General features: G+C 38.8%; 2 protein-coding genes across 9 annotated transcripts; one reads left to right on the plus strand and one right to left on the minus strand.

Moving 5' to 3' along the window:
- Window positions 1–69: 69 nt before the first annotated feature.
- LOC6502044 (annexin B11) lies at window positions 70–6303 on the plus strand. 6 transcript variants are annotated; one of them, XM_014903887.3, is made up of 8 exons: window positions 70–226; window positions 2585–2644; window positions 4014–4514; window positions 4656–5037; window positions 5099–5328; window positions 5382–5591; window positions 5660–5728; window positions 5788–6303. In XM_014903887.3, exons 2-8 carry the CDS (start codon window positions 2633–2635, stop codon window positions 5851–5853), a joined length of 1470 nt encoding a protein of 489 aa, XP_014759373.1. In that variant the 5' UTR covers window positions 70–226; window positions 2585–2632; the 3' UTR covers window positions 5854–6303. The 6 variants fall into 6 exon arrangements, with proteins under 6 accessions (XP_014759373.1, XP_014759372.1, XP_032311908.1 ...); XM_014903886.3 differs by lacking the exon at window positions 4014–4514 and having other exon boundaries at window positions 71–226; XM_032456016.2 differs by lacking the exon at window positions 4014–4514 and having other exon boundaries at window positions 121–135.
- LOC6502323 (TNF receptor-associated factor 3) lies at window positions 6249–19358 on the minus strand. 3 transcript variants are annotated; one of them, XM_001967116.4, is made up of 7 exons: window positions 19250–19358; window positions 18781–18915; window positions 18296–18715; window positions 18057–18205; window positions 16489–16748; window positions 6841–6956; window positions 6249–6783 (listed from the first exon to the last, which is right to left on the minus strand). In XM_001967116.4, the coding sequence occupies exons 1-7, from the start codon at window positions 19280–19282 to the stop codon at window positions 6475–6477; spliced, it is 1422 nt and encodes a 473-aa protein (XP_001967152.2). In that variant the 5' UTR covers window positions 19283–19358; the 3' UTR covers window positions 6249–6474. The 3 variants fall into 3 exon arrangements, with proteins under 3 accessions (XP_001967152.2, XP_032311909.1, XP_014759381.1); XM_032456018.2 differs by lacking the exon at window positions 16489–16748; XM_014903895.3 differs by lacking the exons at window positions 6249–6783; window positions 6841–6956 and having other exon boundaries at window positions 16636–16732.

A 19358-nucleotide genomic window follows, 5' to 3' on the forward strand; every position in this document is an offset into this window, starting at 1 on the left:
GTTTGAATGTATTTATAAATATAATTTATAACTATAAATTCAGATCAGAGATAAAAAATTTGATAAATTTTTATATCTCTGAAGATATCGACCAATCGCGATCAATCGACCTATCGGTCCATCTTATGTCAACAGGTTGTCGTTTCGACTATATATGTGTATAATATTTCCCAATACAATTTAATACAGAGTCCCGAGTCGGTCGTGGGGTGTTCAGATACTTAAAGTAATTAAAAGTGTTTTTGTGCTTGAATACTAATTTTAATATGAATATTTCTTCTTTCTATCTACTTTATTTATTTTTGACTTTGAATACGTGCTCACTTACACCTACATATGTCTATATATTAAATTTAATATATAAGTTAATAAATAAAGTTTTGGGGTCTTCAGACCTAATCCCGAAGGCATACATATGTATATACATACTTACGCATAAAAAGTATGTATATTTGCTCCGGAAAAAGTGACGCATGACATTCGGATAGGGGGCTTGGAAACTAAACGTGTGTACTTCTTGAAGTTTAGATACTATTGTATCTCAATGGCCCCCACATTCATACAAGATTGCTACTGATATGAACACGTGCATGCAATGCATCTGTGTGTGCTGCGGCTATCTGTTGATTCGACATAGCAAGTGTAATTATTGTTTAAAATACCAATGTTTTGATACCAATATGGGCTTTATAAGAAAGTAATTTTCCTTTTGTGAGTAATGAGATAATGACAAAAAGTCATCAGAATCAGGGGTTTAAAAAATACAAATGAATCATCCTTTAGTAGCGGCTTTATTCTCATGCGAATGACATGTTTTGCATTTTGTTATATGGATAGTTTCTATTTAAATTTTATCTGAAGAATGTACCATAAACCAACGAGTGAATCATATAAATAAAAAAAAAATATAGACCTGAGCTTTTTCAATAAACCTCGTATTTAAACCTCATAACCATATAGCGACAAATTATCCATAAGTAATTACCAGAAAAGCTTAGTGAAAGTTTTTTTTTTATATTAAGTTAAAGGGTTTCGGTTATGAATGTACAATGTACACATATCAGTGAGTATAAATGTATGTATAAATATATCTATTTATGTACATGTGAATATACCTTGTACCTTCGTCTGGGTATGAAATATAAATAACACGTCACTTTTCTGTTTAATGGTAACTCATTTTAGACTCTTGCTGTGTAAGATAATAACAAGTTTTGCCACAGATTTCAAAGCAGTGAATAAAATTTATCAAACGACTAAAAAAACTCAACCCTTGAGTTTCATAAATAATAAACAATATTGTAATATTCTTACAAGAATTTTACTTTCAAGTCTTTTTTCTAATATGGAGTAATTTGGATCCCCTCGGCAACACATGTCACCGGGTTCAGATCGCAGTTTTTTTTTCTCTTTACAACAGAGCAATGTGAATATTTTCCGATCTACAAAGTTGAATTAAACATATGGTGCGATTCTGAATAAGTGGGATTTTATGTACAAATTTCTAAAAAAAATGTTAAAAAAAATCCATCCCACATATCAATGTTGTCTCATTAATTCTGATTGAATTATGGTTGAACTGACTCTTTTTGGGAAAAGCGTTATAACTTCTTCAATTTTCATTATTTTTTGATGAAATTTGTCTCGTTTTATTCAGTATTAATGAGACAACATTGATATGTGGCATGGATGACAAAATGTTTGTAAGTTGTACCGAAAAACTGGCGTCAAAATCCGAAAAACACGAATAAAAGTCGAAAACTTTAGTTTCAGGTGTAAAAATGTTGTCTTTTTGTTTAACAAAATCGAAGATATATTTTTTTTTCAAAAGCTACAACATTTAACTATTGAAAATCACCAAATATTTTGAAATCGGTTGAAAAAACGCGTTCAGGAATTTTTAAGCGCAAAGAAGTCCCGAAAAACGGTTTTTTAACCATAAATCAAGATTTTGAGGGTGTTACAAATATTTCAAACATGGTTTTGTGATATACTCGACCCAATAAACAATTTCTACTATGTCACTTCAAAAGTTCATTCACTTTTGTTTTTTTTTGTAACACTATGTAATATAATGATCCAACAATGCGCCTTTAAGGTAGTCCATTTCGCTTTGTTTCGGACCCTTCCCACAATGTTCCTTCAAGGAGCTTTTTCGGTAGTCAATTTCGCTCCGACTTCGAACCGCTGCGAAAAAGCTCCTTTAAGGCGGTTATATTTTACAATTATAGAAAATATGTTACTTTTTAAATTGTTTAAAAACAAGAAAACACTATAAATACTACAATATGAAATATTTATCCTTGTCAGCAGGGGTATGTATTTATTTTAGACCCGTTCTACTGTCGAGACTTAACGTCTTCTACTGTGTTTAACTTAACGTCTCTTTTAGTTTACAATGTGGTTTAAAATTTTTAGTTTATACCCAGAACTGAGACAAAATTTTGTAGAATCCATGAGTTGGAACGGAAAACACCTAATTAAATATAAACAAAAATTTTTATTATGTGACTGTGTTCGGTTGGACAACAATTTTTTTACTATTCAAACAAAAAATATATTTTATTTTTACTATGTTTTTCAGTACTGAATCTCATTTAAAGGAATACTCACGAATAGAATCTCCCTTACAATGTACCCATTCGTAAGTTCCAACATTTATTATTAACATTGAAAAATCTTGTATAATAAGCATACGTTACATTTTCGCTTTATGATACATTTTTAAATTAGTTTATACAAAATAGTTTTGTCTGCATAAATTAAATTATGAAATGGGAATGGAAATAAAATGGAACCGTAAAAACTTTGACTAGAAATTTGATAAATACTTGAAATCGATATTGGAAAGAAATAATCAGGGAAGGACGATATTTTAGTTGAACTAAAACATTACCTAATTGTGTCTACGTAATATATGGATAGCCCATAGGGAAACAGAATGAAAAGTCTATTACTTCATTAAAAATTTTCGAATTTGGTTTTGATTGGATTGGGCATTTGAATTGTTTGGTCTTCACAAGAACCGAGACTGAGGCATCTGCGGAGAGCATTAGGTATTACAGTTTAGCTGTATAAATGGCAACGTTCCAAGAATGTTCCAACTTTTGACAAGTACCCCGTTTTATCAAAACTGGTGGCAGGGAAAGCCTTTTCCCTTTTCTGATTCAAGATTTGGGCACTAACGTGGATCACTCTGATGGGTCGATAACTGTCCAGTTCATAAGGAGGCTTACCTTTTTTACTACCTCAGAGTGGTCAGAAACATAATGGCTGTTATTGATACTTTCTTGACCTCCATATTATGAATAAGGTCGTTTCTAAGCGCTTTTTTTGGTTTCAGTTTTTTGAAATTCTTCTGAAGCTCCTGGATACGGATCGGAGCAACCGTGAGTGCCATATGAAATTGACGAGAAAGGCTTCAAAATTTCGGACTCTGCTTGCTGACAAACTTGTGCTTTAGTCAAATTGGTTATTCTATCAACCCTTTTATCACAGGTGGGATAGGTTTATCTTGCCTTAGATGGCGAACACGACGAGTTGTGGGTGTAAAAGACTGCAAGATTTCTAATCGTAGATGTGAGAAGATTCCCAATAAACGGGAATGCTTAAGTCAATGGCCGATTCCTTTTTTTTTATATTCATACATATTTTTATGGTAATATGCAAAATCTATGGAGTTTATAGTAGAGACAGCTTAATAGTCCTAATATCAAAATACATTTTACTATCATTACTATTTACAACTAGTTATTGTACTCGTTATTACTAAGATACAATACAGTATTGTGAGTCCCCTTTGGTGCAATAGAAGAGGCAGAAATCAAAATGGTAAAAACTTCATCAGTTTTATTCACTTTTCTTTTTCGAAGACCTAATAAAAGGTCACTTTTGTTATCGAAAAGCGAAAATTATTGTTAGAAGGTGAATTTTTATGTTGTATAACCGTTTCTAATAACACATTTGATGTATTTCATCAACTAAACATTTTTTACAACAATAAATTGATTTAGGGCTCTGGAATGCCTTACCCATCGCAACCTCCCACTTCGTCCAGCGAACCACCACGAGCACCTTTTGGAGCTGGGTGGGTGCAACCGATGAACCAGAACCCTCCATACCCGCCACCTACCCAGTCACAGTTCCACCCTCAACATCCGCCCCATGGGCAACCGTATATTGCCCATCAGAGTGTTCGTGCCCCATATCCTTCACCGATTTCGGCGCCCTACCCGAGCACTTCATTCTCTCCGAACCAAAACCCGTACTCTGCACCTTCGCACAGCTCATCATTCGCTTCCCAGCACCCATTTCAACAACATGTGCAACCAGGCTTAGGTAACGCTTCTTCTTTGGATCATGGACCCATACCACCGGGAAATGTGTATGGACAAGGAAAAGGGCAATGGCAGGGATACGGAAGCGGAGGCGGAAATGGGCAGGGTCATTGGCATGGGCAAGGGAATGGGCATGGTCAAGCGCACGAGTATCGGCCACCCACAGCTCTCAAAGAGGTTCGTCATCAATCGCTGCCCATAAAATGCTCCATCAGGAGTTAATCCTTAGCTTTTGTAAAGTTTATCACATATTTTAATTATGGATCCAATCAACGAAGTATCGCTTCTTTTTAAAGTTTTATGGCCTGACTCTTGTAGGGAACACCCACTGTAAAACCTGCGCAGGGTTTCGACCCTGTTAAGGATGCCCACGACCTTCGAAAAGCCATGAAGGGTTTTGGAACTGACGAGGACGCGCTGATTAACATAATTTGCCGACGTTCAAACGAACAGCGCCAGGAGATCCAGCGTCAGTACAAGACCCACTTCGGAAAGGACTTGATTGAAGACATTAAGTCAGAGACGAGTGGAAATTTTGAAAAGTTACTGGTCGGCCTTCTTCGCCCAATCGTGGACTTCTATTGCGCTGAGTTGAATGATGCCATGGCCGGAATTGGAACCGATGAGGAGGTCCTCATTGAAATCCTTTGCACGCTTTCCAATATGGAAATCTATACAATCAAAAATCAGTACTTACGGTGTAAGTAAGATCGATCAAAGTGAGTTTTTTCAAAATAATTTTTAATTTTAAATCTGAACAGTGTACGGCGCTCATCTTGAGTCTGAGCTAAAATCCGAGACATCTGGAAACTTTAAGCGGTTGCTTATCTCGCTTTGCACAGCAGCACGCGACGAAAGTGGACGCGTGGATCCCAACGCGGCCAAGGACGACGCTAGAGAACTACTCAAGGCCGGAGAATTACGAGTTGGCACGGACGAGAGCATGTTTAATATGATACTCTGTCAGAGGAACTATCAGCAATTGAAACTGGTGAGAAGTCAAAAGGTTCGAAATGATTCCCAATAAACGATCCTATTCCCCAGATATTCCAAGAGTACGAGAACATGACGGGTCACTCGTTGGAGAAGGCCATCAAAAAGGAGTTTTCTGGTGACATTATGGAAGGTCTAATCGCCATCTTCAGGTGCGTCACCAACAAGGCCGACTACTTCGCGTCGCGCTTGCACAAGTCCATGGCTGGCATAGGAACCAACGACACCCAGCTGATCCGCGTAATAATCACGCGCAGTGAGGTAATGCATTACTGCAGTCAATAATAGCCTTTTTTTGACTAGGAATAAATGATTTATTTTTCTTTCAGATCGATATGGTTGACATAAAAGTGGCATTTGAACGTTTATACGGCAAGACCTTGAAGAGCTGGATTAAGGTAGAAACATAAGACTTACATCTGGACTATGTTAATATATAAGTAATTTATTTTTCCAGGGTGATACTTCCGGCCATTATAAACATGCTCTTTACGCACTGGTGGGCGAACAGCGCTCTTCTTAACCATTTATTTTTTATTCGTATTTTAAATCGGAATGAATGCAATTATTCGAATATTTTAAATTTGATATATATTTATATAATATACGCAACTATGGTGTTGCTGATTTACGGATAGCGCTAAGGGCTGCCAATTATTTTCTTAAAAAGACTTTCTTATTTGTTTGTCCAGCTCAAAATTGGTTGAAGCTTTTAAAACGCACTTATAAAATATTAATTAAGGGATACGCATTTTCCCATATTAAAATTGAAATTATGTAGTCAATTAGGCTTAGTATGCAGCTTACCAGCTTCAACGAAACTGTCTCCAACAAATTTTAGCCTTCACCAGAGCATTTACAAATGCAACAGGTACTCCGAACTATTTGCATTTGAATTTAGATGGATTTTATGTAATGTGCTCTTCATAATGAACTTTTTAGCCTTTATTAAAATAAAATATTTAACAACTTATCGATTTTAGTCAAATTGATTTTTTTAAAACCGTACGGTATTTATATACATGGTAAACCTTTTTAACTTCAAAAACCACAGGATCCCATATTGTATGGTTTTTTTTATGTAAGTATGTGTATGTTTCGTTATTTAAGAACCAATGGGAATGGCGGAGGGCCTACGAATGTATTATTTTAATACTCGAACCTCGATAAATAGAGAGTCATTACGTAGGTAGTTGCGGCTGGCGATAACCTTGTGGGGAATGTGGAAATACTGGTTGCTGTGTATATAGTCGTCGCTCTTTTTACGCACGAAAATCGATTTGATGTAGTCCTGGGCTTCTGATATATTCGAGCTCTGATCGCGGACCACAATCTCAGCCTGCAACCGGCAGGGCCATGCCAGAAGTGGATCGTATTCACCGGTAAGGACGTTGAGGCAGGCAATCAGATTCCGTCCCTTCCAGGTACCCTTTCCATTCAAGTAGATATCCAACTAAATCGGAACGTAAATTAAGTATTTTTTTCTGGGATAGTGTTTGTCTTTACGTACCCGAAGGGCATATCCAAAGGCTTTGTTGGAGAACATGGCACTGTGCAAGATAGTGTCGTACTGCTTGGCGTCTTCCAGTTTCTTGGAATAGTCCTTGATGCGCCAAATTAAATGGCCTAAAAATGTGATTCAATTTATTAGGAATATAGCTAATTATTTCCCTCCTATATAAAATATATTATATATATATATATGTATTAGGGCGGCTCAATTTTTTTTCACTAAAGCCTCTTTAAAAATCGGATTCTAAAAAAAATCCTCTACCATCTACCATGGCCAAATATACCATGTGTGGAAAATCCTAATCCTCTAACATAAAAAACACCAAAGTTATGGCATTTCTGATCAATCAGTTATATTGCAGGTATAGGATATACTCGACCGATCCCGTTCCGACTTAAATACTGCCTGCAAACAAAATAAGGATGTGTGCCAAGTTTCGACTCGATAGCTTTAAAACTGAGGGACTAGTTTGCATAAAAACAGACAGATAGACGGACATATGGACATGCTCATATCGACTCAGGAGGTGATCCTGATAAGAATATATATACTTTATAGGGTCGGAGATGTCTTCTTCACTGCGTTGCACACTTTTGACCAAAATTATAATACCCTTTGCAAGAGTAAAACAATAAAGGAATACCCTTGAAGATATGTAAGTAGCAGTTTATATTATCAGATATCAATCCAAACACTGGACATACGAGTATACTGTCGCAGTGAATGCAAGCAGGCAGCATACCTTCAGGTTAAAACATTTTTTTCGTTAAATTGTGCATATTTAATCACGTTGATTTGTAAATAGTATTTACAAATACCATATTCTGGTTTGTTTCTCAAAAAATTACTCACAACATTTTGGCTTCGTCCAATTTTTTCAATTCGGCCTCTTTCATACTCGGATAGTTTTTCTCCGTGTCCCATTTATCAATTAATTTAAAGAAAATAAATGAAATTAAAAACTTGCATCAAAAATGTGTCACTACACCACCAAGTTTAATTGAAAACTAAAAATCTGTTCGTCCGTAGAGCTTTGTGCGGCCACTACGTTAAGTTCGATGTTAAACTCGCGGGCATAACGGTAGGTCCCGGAGTCGTAGTCAAAGAACGTATAAAAGTTCTGACTTAATGTACCTGGAATCTGCAAGGGACTGATCAGGTTGACCAGACGCTTGCTGTGATCAGGCTGGAGTTGATGTGAGGTATTTGAAGTCCTGGGTTTGTTCTCCTCATGTACAGATGGTACGGGGTTTTGGCTAATTCCGTATCGGCTGGTCCTACTTGTGGTCCGTTTCACGGGAGCAACACTCGAAGTAGAGTGGGTAAGGGGGTTTCTACTTGTGATCCGTTTCATGGGAGCAACACTCGAAGTAGGTTGGGGAACGCGGGTCCTTCATTTGGTCCGTTTAACACAGGATCACTCGAAGTAGGTTGGTTTTAAGTGTCGTACCTTGACACTGAGTAACGAACCGATCTACTCTTTATTCGCAACTATCTTTATTTCAGAAGAAAAATTCGTATATAAGATGCTAAATTATACATAATTAAATCTAGGGAAGGTCAATGTTATAGACGTGCTAAAACCAATTTTAATGCCATGCATTGCTTGTACATGAATTTCGGCTTAGCTAGCTGGGTTTTGCTTGCTTCGGTCAGTCGGTCATTCTTTCCTCTGATAATGCTTCTGGCGCCGTCTACTAATGCTGGGTTATTAGGTTGGATATTGTTTTATGCTTATTGCTAATTATTACTAGGTGTGCCAATAGGTTAGTGGGTCTGAATATTGTGTATTGCAATAAAACTTTGTTCCGATACGATTTCACCGATTCCTTTTTGTGGTTCGTTAGCTTCCGGTGTCCAAGCCGACGTATTACAGACGTAGTTCTGCCTTGATATCAGGAGCTGATTCTGGTCGCACTGGCCCCATCACAATTCATCCAAGCGCGGTGTTTCTTAGTAGTGGCTGCCCTTCTCCCAAATACGCCTGTTGTGGCCTCATAAGCTGAGAGATGATTTCGGCGCCCAACAACAGGTCAATATTCTGAGATATTTCTTGGCGCTTGAATAAGGTGGGATGGTTGATTGGGCATTATTTCCAGTAGTAGAACGACGTTGATTTGATTTTTGAAATCAGTGATTAATGATGATAGGGTCACTACTGCCCTTTTTCGTGATCTTTTAGTTGTTCCTCCCAGTGCAGCGATGGGAGGTTGATGACTCCAATTGTAGTCCCAGTGTGTCAGCCATCCTTCTGGAGATTATGTTAATCTGTGATCCAGAATCTAGGAGTGTGCGGCATCGCTGAAGGGGTCCGGCTGGTCCATGTATTGCGACTTGGGCGGTTGGGAACAGAACGGTGGGCGTATCTGTTAGCAGAGCTGTGGCTGAAAACACCACTCGTGATGAACTGGATCGAAGTGGAGCGGTCGACGTATTTTCTGCATTGTTACTTGACTGGTTGCCTGACGCTCAAGGTTTTCTAACATCTCCTTCAGAGATTGTCGATTGGTTGGATCGGTGATGGCTAGTTCTAGAGATGATAGCGTGTGTGGATCCAATCTTTCCTCAATGATGTGTATCAATATTGGCTCCCAATTGTCTGTTGACACCTTGAGTGCGTTGAGAGTGGCGATCGTTCGGAGCACGGTATCATGTAAGCTGCGCAGCTGGTCCGCTTATCCATTTGTTCTGGGGTGTCCGAAAAGCTCTTGGATCGCGGATTTAATCAACAGCCGATCATTTTGGTATCGATTCTTTAGTCGTTGCCAGGCATCCTGGTAACTGGTCTGTCCGCCAATTGAAGTTGAGATTAGGTTTTTGGGCTCCACCTGTTACATGATTCTCCAAATGACGGAATTTTACGGCACCGCTGTAGTCTTGATTGTGGATGCATTCCGTTTAAAATTCGTACAATCGTAGCCAATGTTGATAGTCTCCGTCAAACTTTGGAATTTCTACTGGTGGTATTACAAACGAAGGTGCGATAGCGGGTTTTTGTATTGATGCTGAAGTCGATTGCGATTCTTCGCTCAGAAACGAAAATAATTCTGCTCGTACAACCTGAAATCTTTCAACGGTGTGTCCATAATTTTTTATGGTTGGTTATCCCGTGACGATTTACTATTTTTATTTCTCTCTTTCGCCATTGATTATTTTAATCTTACATGGCTACTATACAATCTAACTTACATACTACTTAAGAAATGCCTAACCAATAAGACCCTAAACGCTTGTTTATCTGAGCCCCACTTAGTTCGGAGGCTAGGCGGCAAAGTATTAAAAAATGATAATGCTCTATCAATAGGCTCGTTCAAAAGGTAATTGGCCCTTTTCGGACAAGCAATCCGAAAGGGAGCAAACGAGCGAAGATCCCTCTGGGGCACATTGAAGTTTATAAGCTCCAATAACATGGGGCAATCAATGCTGCTAATTACTATGTTATTGATGAAAGTTAAAGCTGCCACAGTGCGCCGAACCTCAAGTGTACATATGTGGAGGAGAAGGCACCGGCTATGGTATGAGGGTAGAGGATCCACAAACCTTAAAGGGAGAAGTGCAAATTTTAAAAATTTTTTTCTGCAACCGCTCAACTCTATTGGAACTTATTTTATTTGCAGGGCTCCAAATAATAGAGGCATATTCCAGCCTCGACCGGACGAATGCGGCGTAAACACTGAGCTTCGCGTATGGGCTCTTGAATTGGTCTGTGTTCCTCTTCACAAAACCCAACATGGCATACGCCTTAGGCATTATAATGGTTGCCAATTGCATAGGAAGTACATAGTCTAGCGCACTCTTACTGTAACGAATGAAATGACATTTAGCAAAATTTAGAGGAAGAAGATTGAGGGCTCACCAAGAAGAGACTCGGCACAAATCATCCTGCAGTAGGTAGCTACCTCTAATGCAGCTAATGGCCTTATACACTTTAAGGTCATCCGCGTATAAGAAAAAGTTCGAATAAAGAAAGCAAGAGGAGATGTCATTAATGAAAATGATGAATAGGAGCGGCCCCAAAGAACTACCTTGCGGAAGGCCAGATGAGGCAATAAAGGGACTCGAGGTGGCATCACCAATGGGAACGTGGCATGGTCGGTCTGCCAAATAAGACTCCAACCAACTTAACATGGAGGAATGAACACCTAATCTGAACAATTTAGCAAGAAGGGCTGCATGGCAAACTTTATCAAAGGCTTTAGAGAAGTCCGTATAAATGGCATCAACCTGACATCGGCGTTCAAAGGCTTCCAGGCAGTGCTTAGAGAAAACCACTAAGTTGGGTGTGGTGGATCGCCCAGGCAAGAATCCATGTTGATTGTGAGAAATAAAGTTACGAATCAAAAATGTTAGCTTTTTGGTGACAATACGCTCAAGTAACTTAGCAATATTACATATCTTGGCGATAGGCCGATAGTTAGTGACTTCTGCCCTGCTGCCACCTTTATGAATGGGCGAGATCGAGGTAATTTTCCATCGAAAAGCAAACTTACCCGATGATAATGTTAAAGTGAACAGAAGTTGCAGAGGTGTGGTTAAGGATGCAATACACTTCCTAATGAAGAATGGGGAGATACCATCTAAGTCAGGAGTATGCGACTCATTAAAATGACTAGAAGCCTCAACAATGTCACAATTTAATGTGTCCAAGCTTCCAACCTCAAGAAGAGGCAAAATTTTCTGAAGTACCTCCTGCTCATCCCAAGAGACCTTCGGCTCAAGGTTTGAGGCAAAATATTTCGCAAAAACTTCAGAAATGCCCTTATCGGAGTTAGCTGCCAAACCTCCATAAGACATGGAAGAAGGTATTTCAGAGGATGATTTTTTCCCGTTCGCAAACCGCCAAAACGCTTTAGGGTTGGATATGAGGCTCGCTTCAACATCAGTAATATATTGATTATATAGAAATTTATTGAGGAATTCAAACTCCCGCTTATATTGCCGGTACAACTCATCAGCCATTTGTTCCCCTGTCTTTAGAAATCGCTTATAAAATTTGTCCCTTCTATTCTTTAAGTTTTTAAGACCCTCTTTATACCAAGGCAGCTTGTACGACCTTCGAAACCTAAAGGAGGCATTATTGTCGATAATATTGAAAAGAGCAATCAAAAACTTTGTATAACAATCATCAATCGTGCCATCCGAAAAAAGCGAAACCCATTCAAAACTTACAATAGCGTTAGGTTAGACTCATTAAAGTGATAATAAGAAATAGGTGAGGGGTAAGGTAGAAAACTATAAAATTCAATGTGTATCAACAATGGCTTATGGTGCATATCACACGGACTTAATGGTACACTACAAATTTCTACTTTACTATAAACGAAATTATTTAAAAATATCAGATCCAGAATTTTCGATAAATCATTATAAATATTATTTACTTGGGAGAGGCCCATGCTAAAAATATCATCCAAAACAACGATTTCATGCGATTGGTGAACATTGCTGGGTAACATGCCAAGGGACCCTGGGTCCCAAGTCTAAACAATAGAGCTCAAGTTGAAGTCTCCAGCAACCATCAGAGCAGTAGGGTCCTCCATACTACCACAGACACTGGCGATATTTTCCATATGCGCTTGATAAGTACTGAATGCGCTGTCTTTTCTAAATACTTGAAACAAGTTGAGTTCAAAGAACTCGGAGGAACTAAAGTTGCTATTGAGCCATGTTTCCACGAGAACGATTACATCAAAATCACAGACTGAAGAATTCAAAAGCACCATGCGGGATTTGGTCCACATTCCAGATATATTTTGGAAGAAAACTTTTAAGCTCTTATTAGAGCCCAAGGCTGCACGATCCATGCAGTCCACTGTACGAATTGGGCGGCAGTGTGGTATATGTGAAGGCACTGGCAGGGTCCTGATACTAGAGGCACAAGCGAAGATAATATGCAAACAGCCCACCTTGGGATCAGCTGCTGTTGTTGGAGCAAATAGTGCAAAGACGGGAGCAGAATAACGTAGAAAGTGTCATCAACAGTTTCCATACCTGCCAGCGCCGAATGTTGTTGGCGGCTCAGGAGAGGGAGAATATGATGACCGGTCGAAGAACATGAAGAGGGAAAAATAACGGCTCCAGTGGCGCCGCTTACTGAGGGTTTTTTAACGCTCCAGGGTTTGATCGAGGGAGTCTCGCAGGGAGGTCAATAACCTTAGCAGGCTCTCTATGAAGAAAACGAGTGACTTTTACCAAAAAACGAGTGTTGATGGGCCAAAAATCAACATTGAAGACAGCGGGGAAATGTTGCTCGGGAACTCCCAATTTAAAGTTGACGAATTTTAGAGCGTTGATATCAGCATCTTTTTTAACCAATCTAGCACAGGCTATATCACTGGGGTCCAGGTGCAACTCATCAGCGACATATTTGCACAGTGCCTCCGGTTGGGTAGCCGTTGCAAATTTACCAATGTGCATATTTTAAGGTAAGGTATTTTAAGGTGGGTAGAACTTGGAGCTGCGCACAGCTGGGTGCATGTCCAACAATGCGCCTGTTTGGGTTATTCCTCTTATTTCTTGGGACAGCCACTTTTGACCCAGTGGGGATCTGGGCCAATGAAGACTTTTTATTTTCAGCATTAGTAGAATTAGTAGGGGGTGTCACTCTTTGAGATCCCTCTGAAGCAGCCATGGGTCCAGACGAACTTTCATGAGCAAGATCCAATTTTGCATTAATGCTCATGTAAAGGGATTCCAGATCCAAAACCTTCATATTAAGCTCATCAATTTTTGAATGAGAGTCGTTTCCAATGACACAACTATCACATTGCTACAGTAAGTTTGGAATGTTTATTAGATGTTTTATAGCCTCTGAGGGTAAATCAACACAAGCGGTATGATAGGCACGGCGGCAGATCGATGAGCACCGAACGGCCTCACACCCACGAAGCTGCGTAGCAGTAACTTCCCCACTGCACTCCGAACAAACGAGCGGCGACATTAGCAGAAAATAACTTTGGTGTTTTTTAAGTTAGAAAGATGGGATTTGGTACAGATTCTATTTTTGGGAAAAACAATATGATTTGTCGAATTTCATAAGGATCGGCCGACGATATCCTATAGCTGCTATTTAACTGATTGATCGGAAATGCTATAACTTCGTTGTTTTTCAAGTTATAAGGATGGGACTTTCTGTGCATTCTAATTTGGACCAACTTATATGATCTGATAAGGATCCGCCGTCTATATCCTATAGCTGTCATATAACTGATTGATCGGATATGCTATAACTTAGTTGTTTTCCTCCCGAAGTTAGCGTTCCTTTCTTGTTTTTATTTGATAAATTTTTATTGATATTTAGATGTCTCCTTCATAGTGTGCAACGCAGTGAAGGAGACATCTCCGACCCTATAAAGTATATATATTCTTGGTCAGGATCACCTTTTGAGTTGATATAAGCATGTCCGTCTGTTTCTACGTAAACAAGTCTCTCAGTTTTAAAGCTATCGACTTCGCACTCATCCTTTTTTTTGCTCGTAGTATATAGTCGGAACGGCCGCAATCGGAGGGAAAAAAACCGTAACTTTTGTTTTTTTTTAAGTGGACTTTATCCGATCTAAAAAATTTCATTATAAGCGGCCGACTAACATATATCCTATAGCTGCCATATAACTAACATAACTTTGTTGTTTTTAAGATAGATTGGTGGAATTTTGTACGGATTAAATTTTTGGGCAACCTAATTCGATCTGCCAAATTTCAAAGGGATCGGCCGACTATATCCATATAGCATGTAACTGAACGATCAGAACCGGCACAATCATGGCACTTTTAAAGATTCTTGGGGCTGTTTTCGACATTTCTATTAGAAAATTGATTTGATAGTGAAATTCAACTGAAACATTAAGCGCCCTTTTCCTTTCTTTTTTGAATGTGCTAGGATTCAGCTATTTTCCAAATCGTAATACCACTGCAAAAATAACCCTTGGTGTTTCCTAAAAACCAGGTTTTATAACAAAATCAAGTAAAAGCAAAAATTAATAAGTATAAAAAAAATTACAAAAATAGTTTAATTTCAGTGTTCGGTACCCTTCCTTCACGGTACCCATCCCAGAACTCTGCCTTTGGGCTATCCTTGCCAAGGTTTCGTGCGAAAATATTTCAAAACTTCACTTGCTTTAAAATAATATTTTTAGCTGCTGCATAATTTATCTCAGCCCCTTGCCAACAAAGTGTAATCAATAACCAATAGGTTCTAACTTAAATTGATTCGAAAACGCCTCAGTCTTGTTTTGAGGGAGGGGTGTTTACTATGGTGTAACTCAGGTTTTTTCTCAATGTTTTTAGTTAAAATATATATATTATATTTATATAGCTTGAGTACGAAAGTCGGAATGGTTTAACGTGAGCACCACGTTGGCTTAATCTCACGGCCCCCTTGGGCTTGGGATATGTAACTATGTGTTAATCAGCGCCCCTTTGGAATACCGAATGAAAGTCTATCTTTTCGAGTGGCTCACGTCATGACTTAATCTTCGGTGAAGGATGGTGGCCTATCTAAATCTCTTCCGATCTATGGGTCAACGGCACCAGGTTGTATAGCGCAACTCCACGTCGAGCCTAAAAGCTCTACCCGCATTTGGGTGACAAAGCACAACCACCACGTATCTCCCAAAGGGGCCTTAACCATAGCCAGGACGGAACATTTTCAGTGGGATCTGGCTCCCGTGGTACCAGAAATTATCACAGCCTCTGGTCAGGCGCCGTGCCAACAAGGACATTACCGATTTTGACTCCAGAATAGTCACAGCTCGATGGCCCCGGATAGACAAGTGCATAGCTGCTCGGAGTAGATTATAAAGTGGCCGAGGCAAAATCATAAGGTGATACAGTCTTATCCACCATGTTTATGGACATAGCTGTCTCACTGTTCGGAGGCGAAGACTATCCGCTGCTGACCAGTGATGTACATAAATGATTAAAATTTGTCAGCTTTATGTATTTTCTGGAGGCAGAAAAAACTTCATAAAAACTGCTCAAAAATAGGCCGCCACAATGCTCCCCTTAATAATGCATTTTAACCGTTTAGCCATTATCCAACTCAAAACATCATTGTCCAAATTACCCCTAATGTTTAGTGTCGGGTTTTATTTTGTTCTTAATAGTCTTTTTGGGAGTATAAAATATTGAGAAAAAATTAAATTAAAAAAAAAATAATTTAAATCAAGAAAGAAAAGCTTACTTCGGGCGGAGCCGAAGTTGATAAACCCTTGCTGTTAGGTTAGGTTAGCAGCCTTTTTTATTATACATATATATAGCGGATCGTATATAGTTGGCCGATCCTTATGAGAATTTCACCATTAAATCAATTCTCCAATGAAAATGTTGGAAACAGTCGCAAGCATCTTTAAAAATAACATGCTTGTGCTATGTCCGATACTTCAGTTACATAGAAGCTATAGTGTATAGTCTCCCAATCCTTTTAAAATTTGGCAAATTGGTTAAATTTGCTCAAAATAGAATCTGTATCAAGTCCCATCAGTCTTACTTAAAAAACACCAAAGTTATGGCATTTCCGATCAATCAGTTTTATGACAGCAATAGGATATATTCGACCGATCCAGGCCGTTCCGACTTATATACGCATTTTTCATTTTTCATTTTCCATTTTTCTATTAGTGTATGTATGAATGTATATAACCATACCTTTTATGTTTTGCACACTGGCTATGCGTTGTTGCATGGCTATTTGGCCCTCCAAGTCCGACAAATTTTGCATGGTCTGATGTAAAGTCCGATCCAACTTGTCGCATCGCTCTTCCGTCTCGCATACGATGTTCTTCATGTTTTTAACCTCGTAGTTTAAAGTGGCGTGTTTTGATGTTATGTGGTCATTACTTCCTAGTTTCGTCTTAATATCCTCATTGATCTGTTGCATAAACTCTTCTATCTGAAAGAACTTGTCGCTAGAATCCAAAGGATCACTCTTAATTATTGTAACATACTTTAATTTGTGTTAGGTTATTAGATGGATTTCATTCTTAGCGTATTGACTTGAGAAGATAAAAAAAATCTTTTGAAATAATATTTTGAATTTATTTTCTTTATATCTTTCAGAGGGTATTTGGTCAAAAGTGTCAAAGTGCATAAGTGCATATTTATAGAAGAATTAAGATACATAATTGGCCCTGACAGCCAATTTAAACAGTCGGCAAAAACACTTCAAATACAAGTAAAAATACATAGGAATGGATGTGGAAATTCGGAATGAGCAAATAATATTCTCTATCTTATATACATATGTACATATGTACATAGTTTCTGAGATCTACGCGTCAAAAAATACTGAAAGCCAGTATGAGAAAGTTTTATAAATCCTCGAAAAATTAAGAGGAATTCAGCTTTCATTTCTTGCTTCTTTTTACTATTAAGGATTGGTTTTACGGCTAGTGAAAAAGATATGTAAATTTATCTTTAAATTAAATTAACTCGATCCCGAACTGGTGTTTTAGAAATATGGAAGTTGTGTGGGAGGGTCTTGGGGAAAAATGTGAAACAAAATTAAATTACGTGGGTATTATTATAAGAAAACCGTATATAAATTATAGATCTTTCTCTTATAGTCTCTGAGATCCACACGTTTTACGATGGTTGCTATATTATTTCTGGGCTAATAACGAAAATGCGAATATTTATGATTAAAAATGGTTTTATTGTTTTTCAAAGTATTCTCTAGCAAGACTGATACACTTTTGCATGCGCTCAAATCAATTGTCGAAGCACTTTGTTCACTCCGATTGAGACACCTCCAAAACATGTTTTTGAACGCTTCAACAGCATCTTCTGCTGTTGATCCGCCACATGACCTGTTTTCCAGAAGAAACAGGCCACCATTTTCCTCGAAGTGCTTCTTCCACGAACAACTTTCGTTGGATTTGGCTCGTCTTATTGAATGTATGCTAGTGGAAGTATGCTATGTATGCTAGTGGAAGAAATGTCCACGAGTCCATTTTTTGAAAATTGATTTTTTTAACTGTTAACAACACAAATTATGGACGTACGTCAAAACGTTCTGAGTACATTTCTGCTAAAACATGTCAAACTTCCCAATGAAAACGTCAGATGGCGCCAGGCAACACTTAGTATGGCCTAGGCCAGAAATATATGTGTATAGCAACCCTCGTACGTGTACTGCTACCATTAGTTGAAAAACTCAAATACAGCCGTTCCTTCTTATTTTATTTTTGACCGCTACCGTAGTTGTTATTACTTACCGATTCAACCGTTCGTTCTCGAAAATAATCTCCTCTAATTTAAGGATGTTGTCGTTCAACTGATTCTGATGCATGTTAACGTCCATAGTTAGCTGATTAACAAGCTTCTCGGCTTCATCAAGACGCGCTTCAACTTGATCTTTCAGGGACTATGGTTTGAGTTTTGAAATATAAAGAGAAAATTTATTAAGCACCAATCACTGAGTTCCAAACCTCAGAGCTAAAATTAGGGAACTCACGCGAGTAATATCGCAGCAGTACTGGACATCTAGTCGGTTTTGCTCGGCAACAAAACTTCGCTGCGAAACTTCGTCTTCCAGCTGGCGTCGAAGGCCTCCGACTTCCTCCTCCATTTCTCGAGTCCAATCATCGACGACCTGGTTCTGTTTTCTGATGTTTCCCACATCGGTAATGAGATGTAGACGTTGCCTAATCTCCTCGTTGAGCACTGAACGTATGGCACCCACATCTTGCTCCAGCACCTGTAAGCGGTGCACGGAATGCTCTTGGTGGTCCATAGTAACGCTACCGCGCTGGTTCTGGAGCTGTTTGGATCGGGGGCATTCCTTCAAATGGGAGCGCATGCGAATTCGAGGTATGAAGGCTTGGCAGCCGTTGGAACACTCCTCTAGCACCTGTCCGCAGTGGATTAGATGTTCCTGAAGTAAAAACAAGGTCAAATCCAGATAAAAACAGCATAGGCACATAGCGTAAAAAATCGTACCGTAAATGTCTGGGCCTCAAACCACTCGTTACAGAATAAACATGATGATTTCTCATACTTAACGATGGTGGTTGACTTCTGTGGGCACACGCTTAGATTTCGATTTGTTGGGTCTTCTCCAGACAACGCCTTAGTCTGAGACATTGCCAAATTAGGGAAAATAAAAAAATAATCAAATATGTCGGTACTGTAGCGAAAATTGTGTGGCACTCTTATGGCCAACTTAAACACACTAAGTCTTATCGGAAATGATTAAGAATTTCTATGGGTATAGTCATTCAATGTACGCAATGGACTTATGTACATATCTGTGTACACACAAAAATATTGTCTCGGTTAGGGCGTGTAAATGGTATATTTTTATAAATTTGTGCAAAGTCTGATTGTTTCACGTATCTCTACGTAATGGGGGCGCACTTGGTAATGGGGTTTTATTAACCAAAAACTAAAGATTATATTGACCACGAACCGCCAATCGTGAGCTCCGCCTGCTCTTTTCCATAAAACGTAACCAAAATGCGACTGAGTTGGCAAGAGTCGCTGCCAAAAGAGACCTAGAGCCACCATGGTGTTGCACC

This window comes from Drosophila ananassae, chromosome XR, assembly GCF_017639315.1.
Source record: "Drosophila ananassae strain 14024-0371.13 chromosome XR, ASM1763931v2, whole genome shotgun sequence".
NCBI classification, from domain to species: Eukaryota; Metazoa; Arthropoda; class Insecta; order Diptera; family Drosophilidae; genus Drosophila; species Drosophila ananassae.

Excerpts from the sequence above, each read along its gene's own strand:
- LOC6502044 (XM_014903887.3), top strand. Across the intron at positions 5,329-5,381 it reads ACTATCAGCAATTGAAACTG|ATATTCCAAGAGTACGAGAA; the intron begins GTGAGAAGTCAA and ends CCTATTCCCCAG. Across the intron at positions 5,592-5,659 it reads TAATAATCACGCGCAGTGAG|ATCGATATGGTTGACATAAA; the intron begins GTAATGCATTAC and ends TTTTTCTTTCAG.
- LOC6502323 (XM_001967116.4), bottom strand. The coding sequence starts at position 19,282 with ATGGAAAAGAGCAGGCGGAGCTCACGATTGGCG. Across the intron at positions 18,206-18,295 it reads ACTGCTGCGATATTACTCGC|TCCCTGAAAGATCAAGTTGA; the intron begins GTGAGTTCCCTA and ends CTCAAACCATAG. Across the intron at positions 16,749-18,056 it reads GAGAACGAACGGTTGAATCG|CGACAAGTTCTTTCAGATAG; the intron begins GTAAGTAATAAC and ends TTTGGATTCTAG.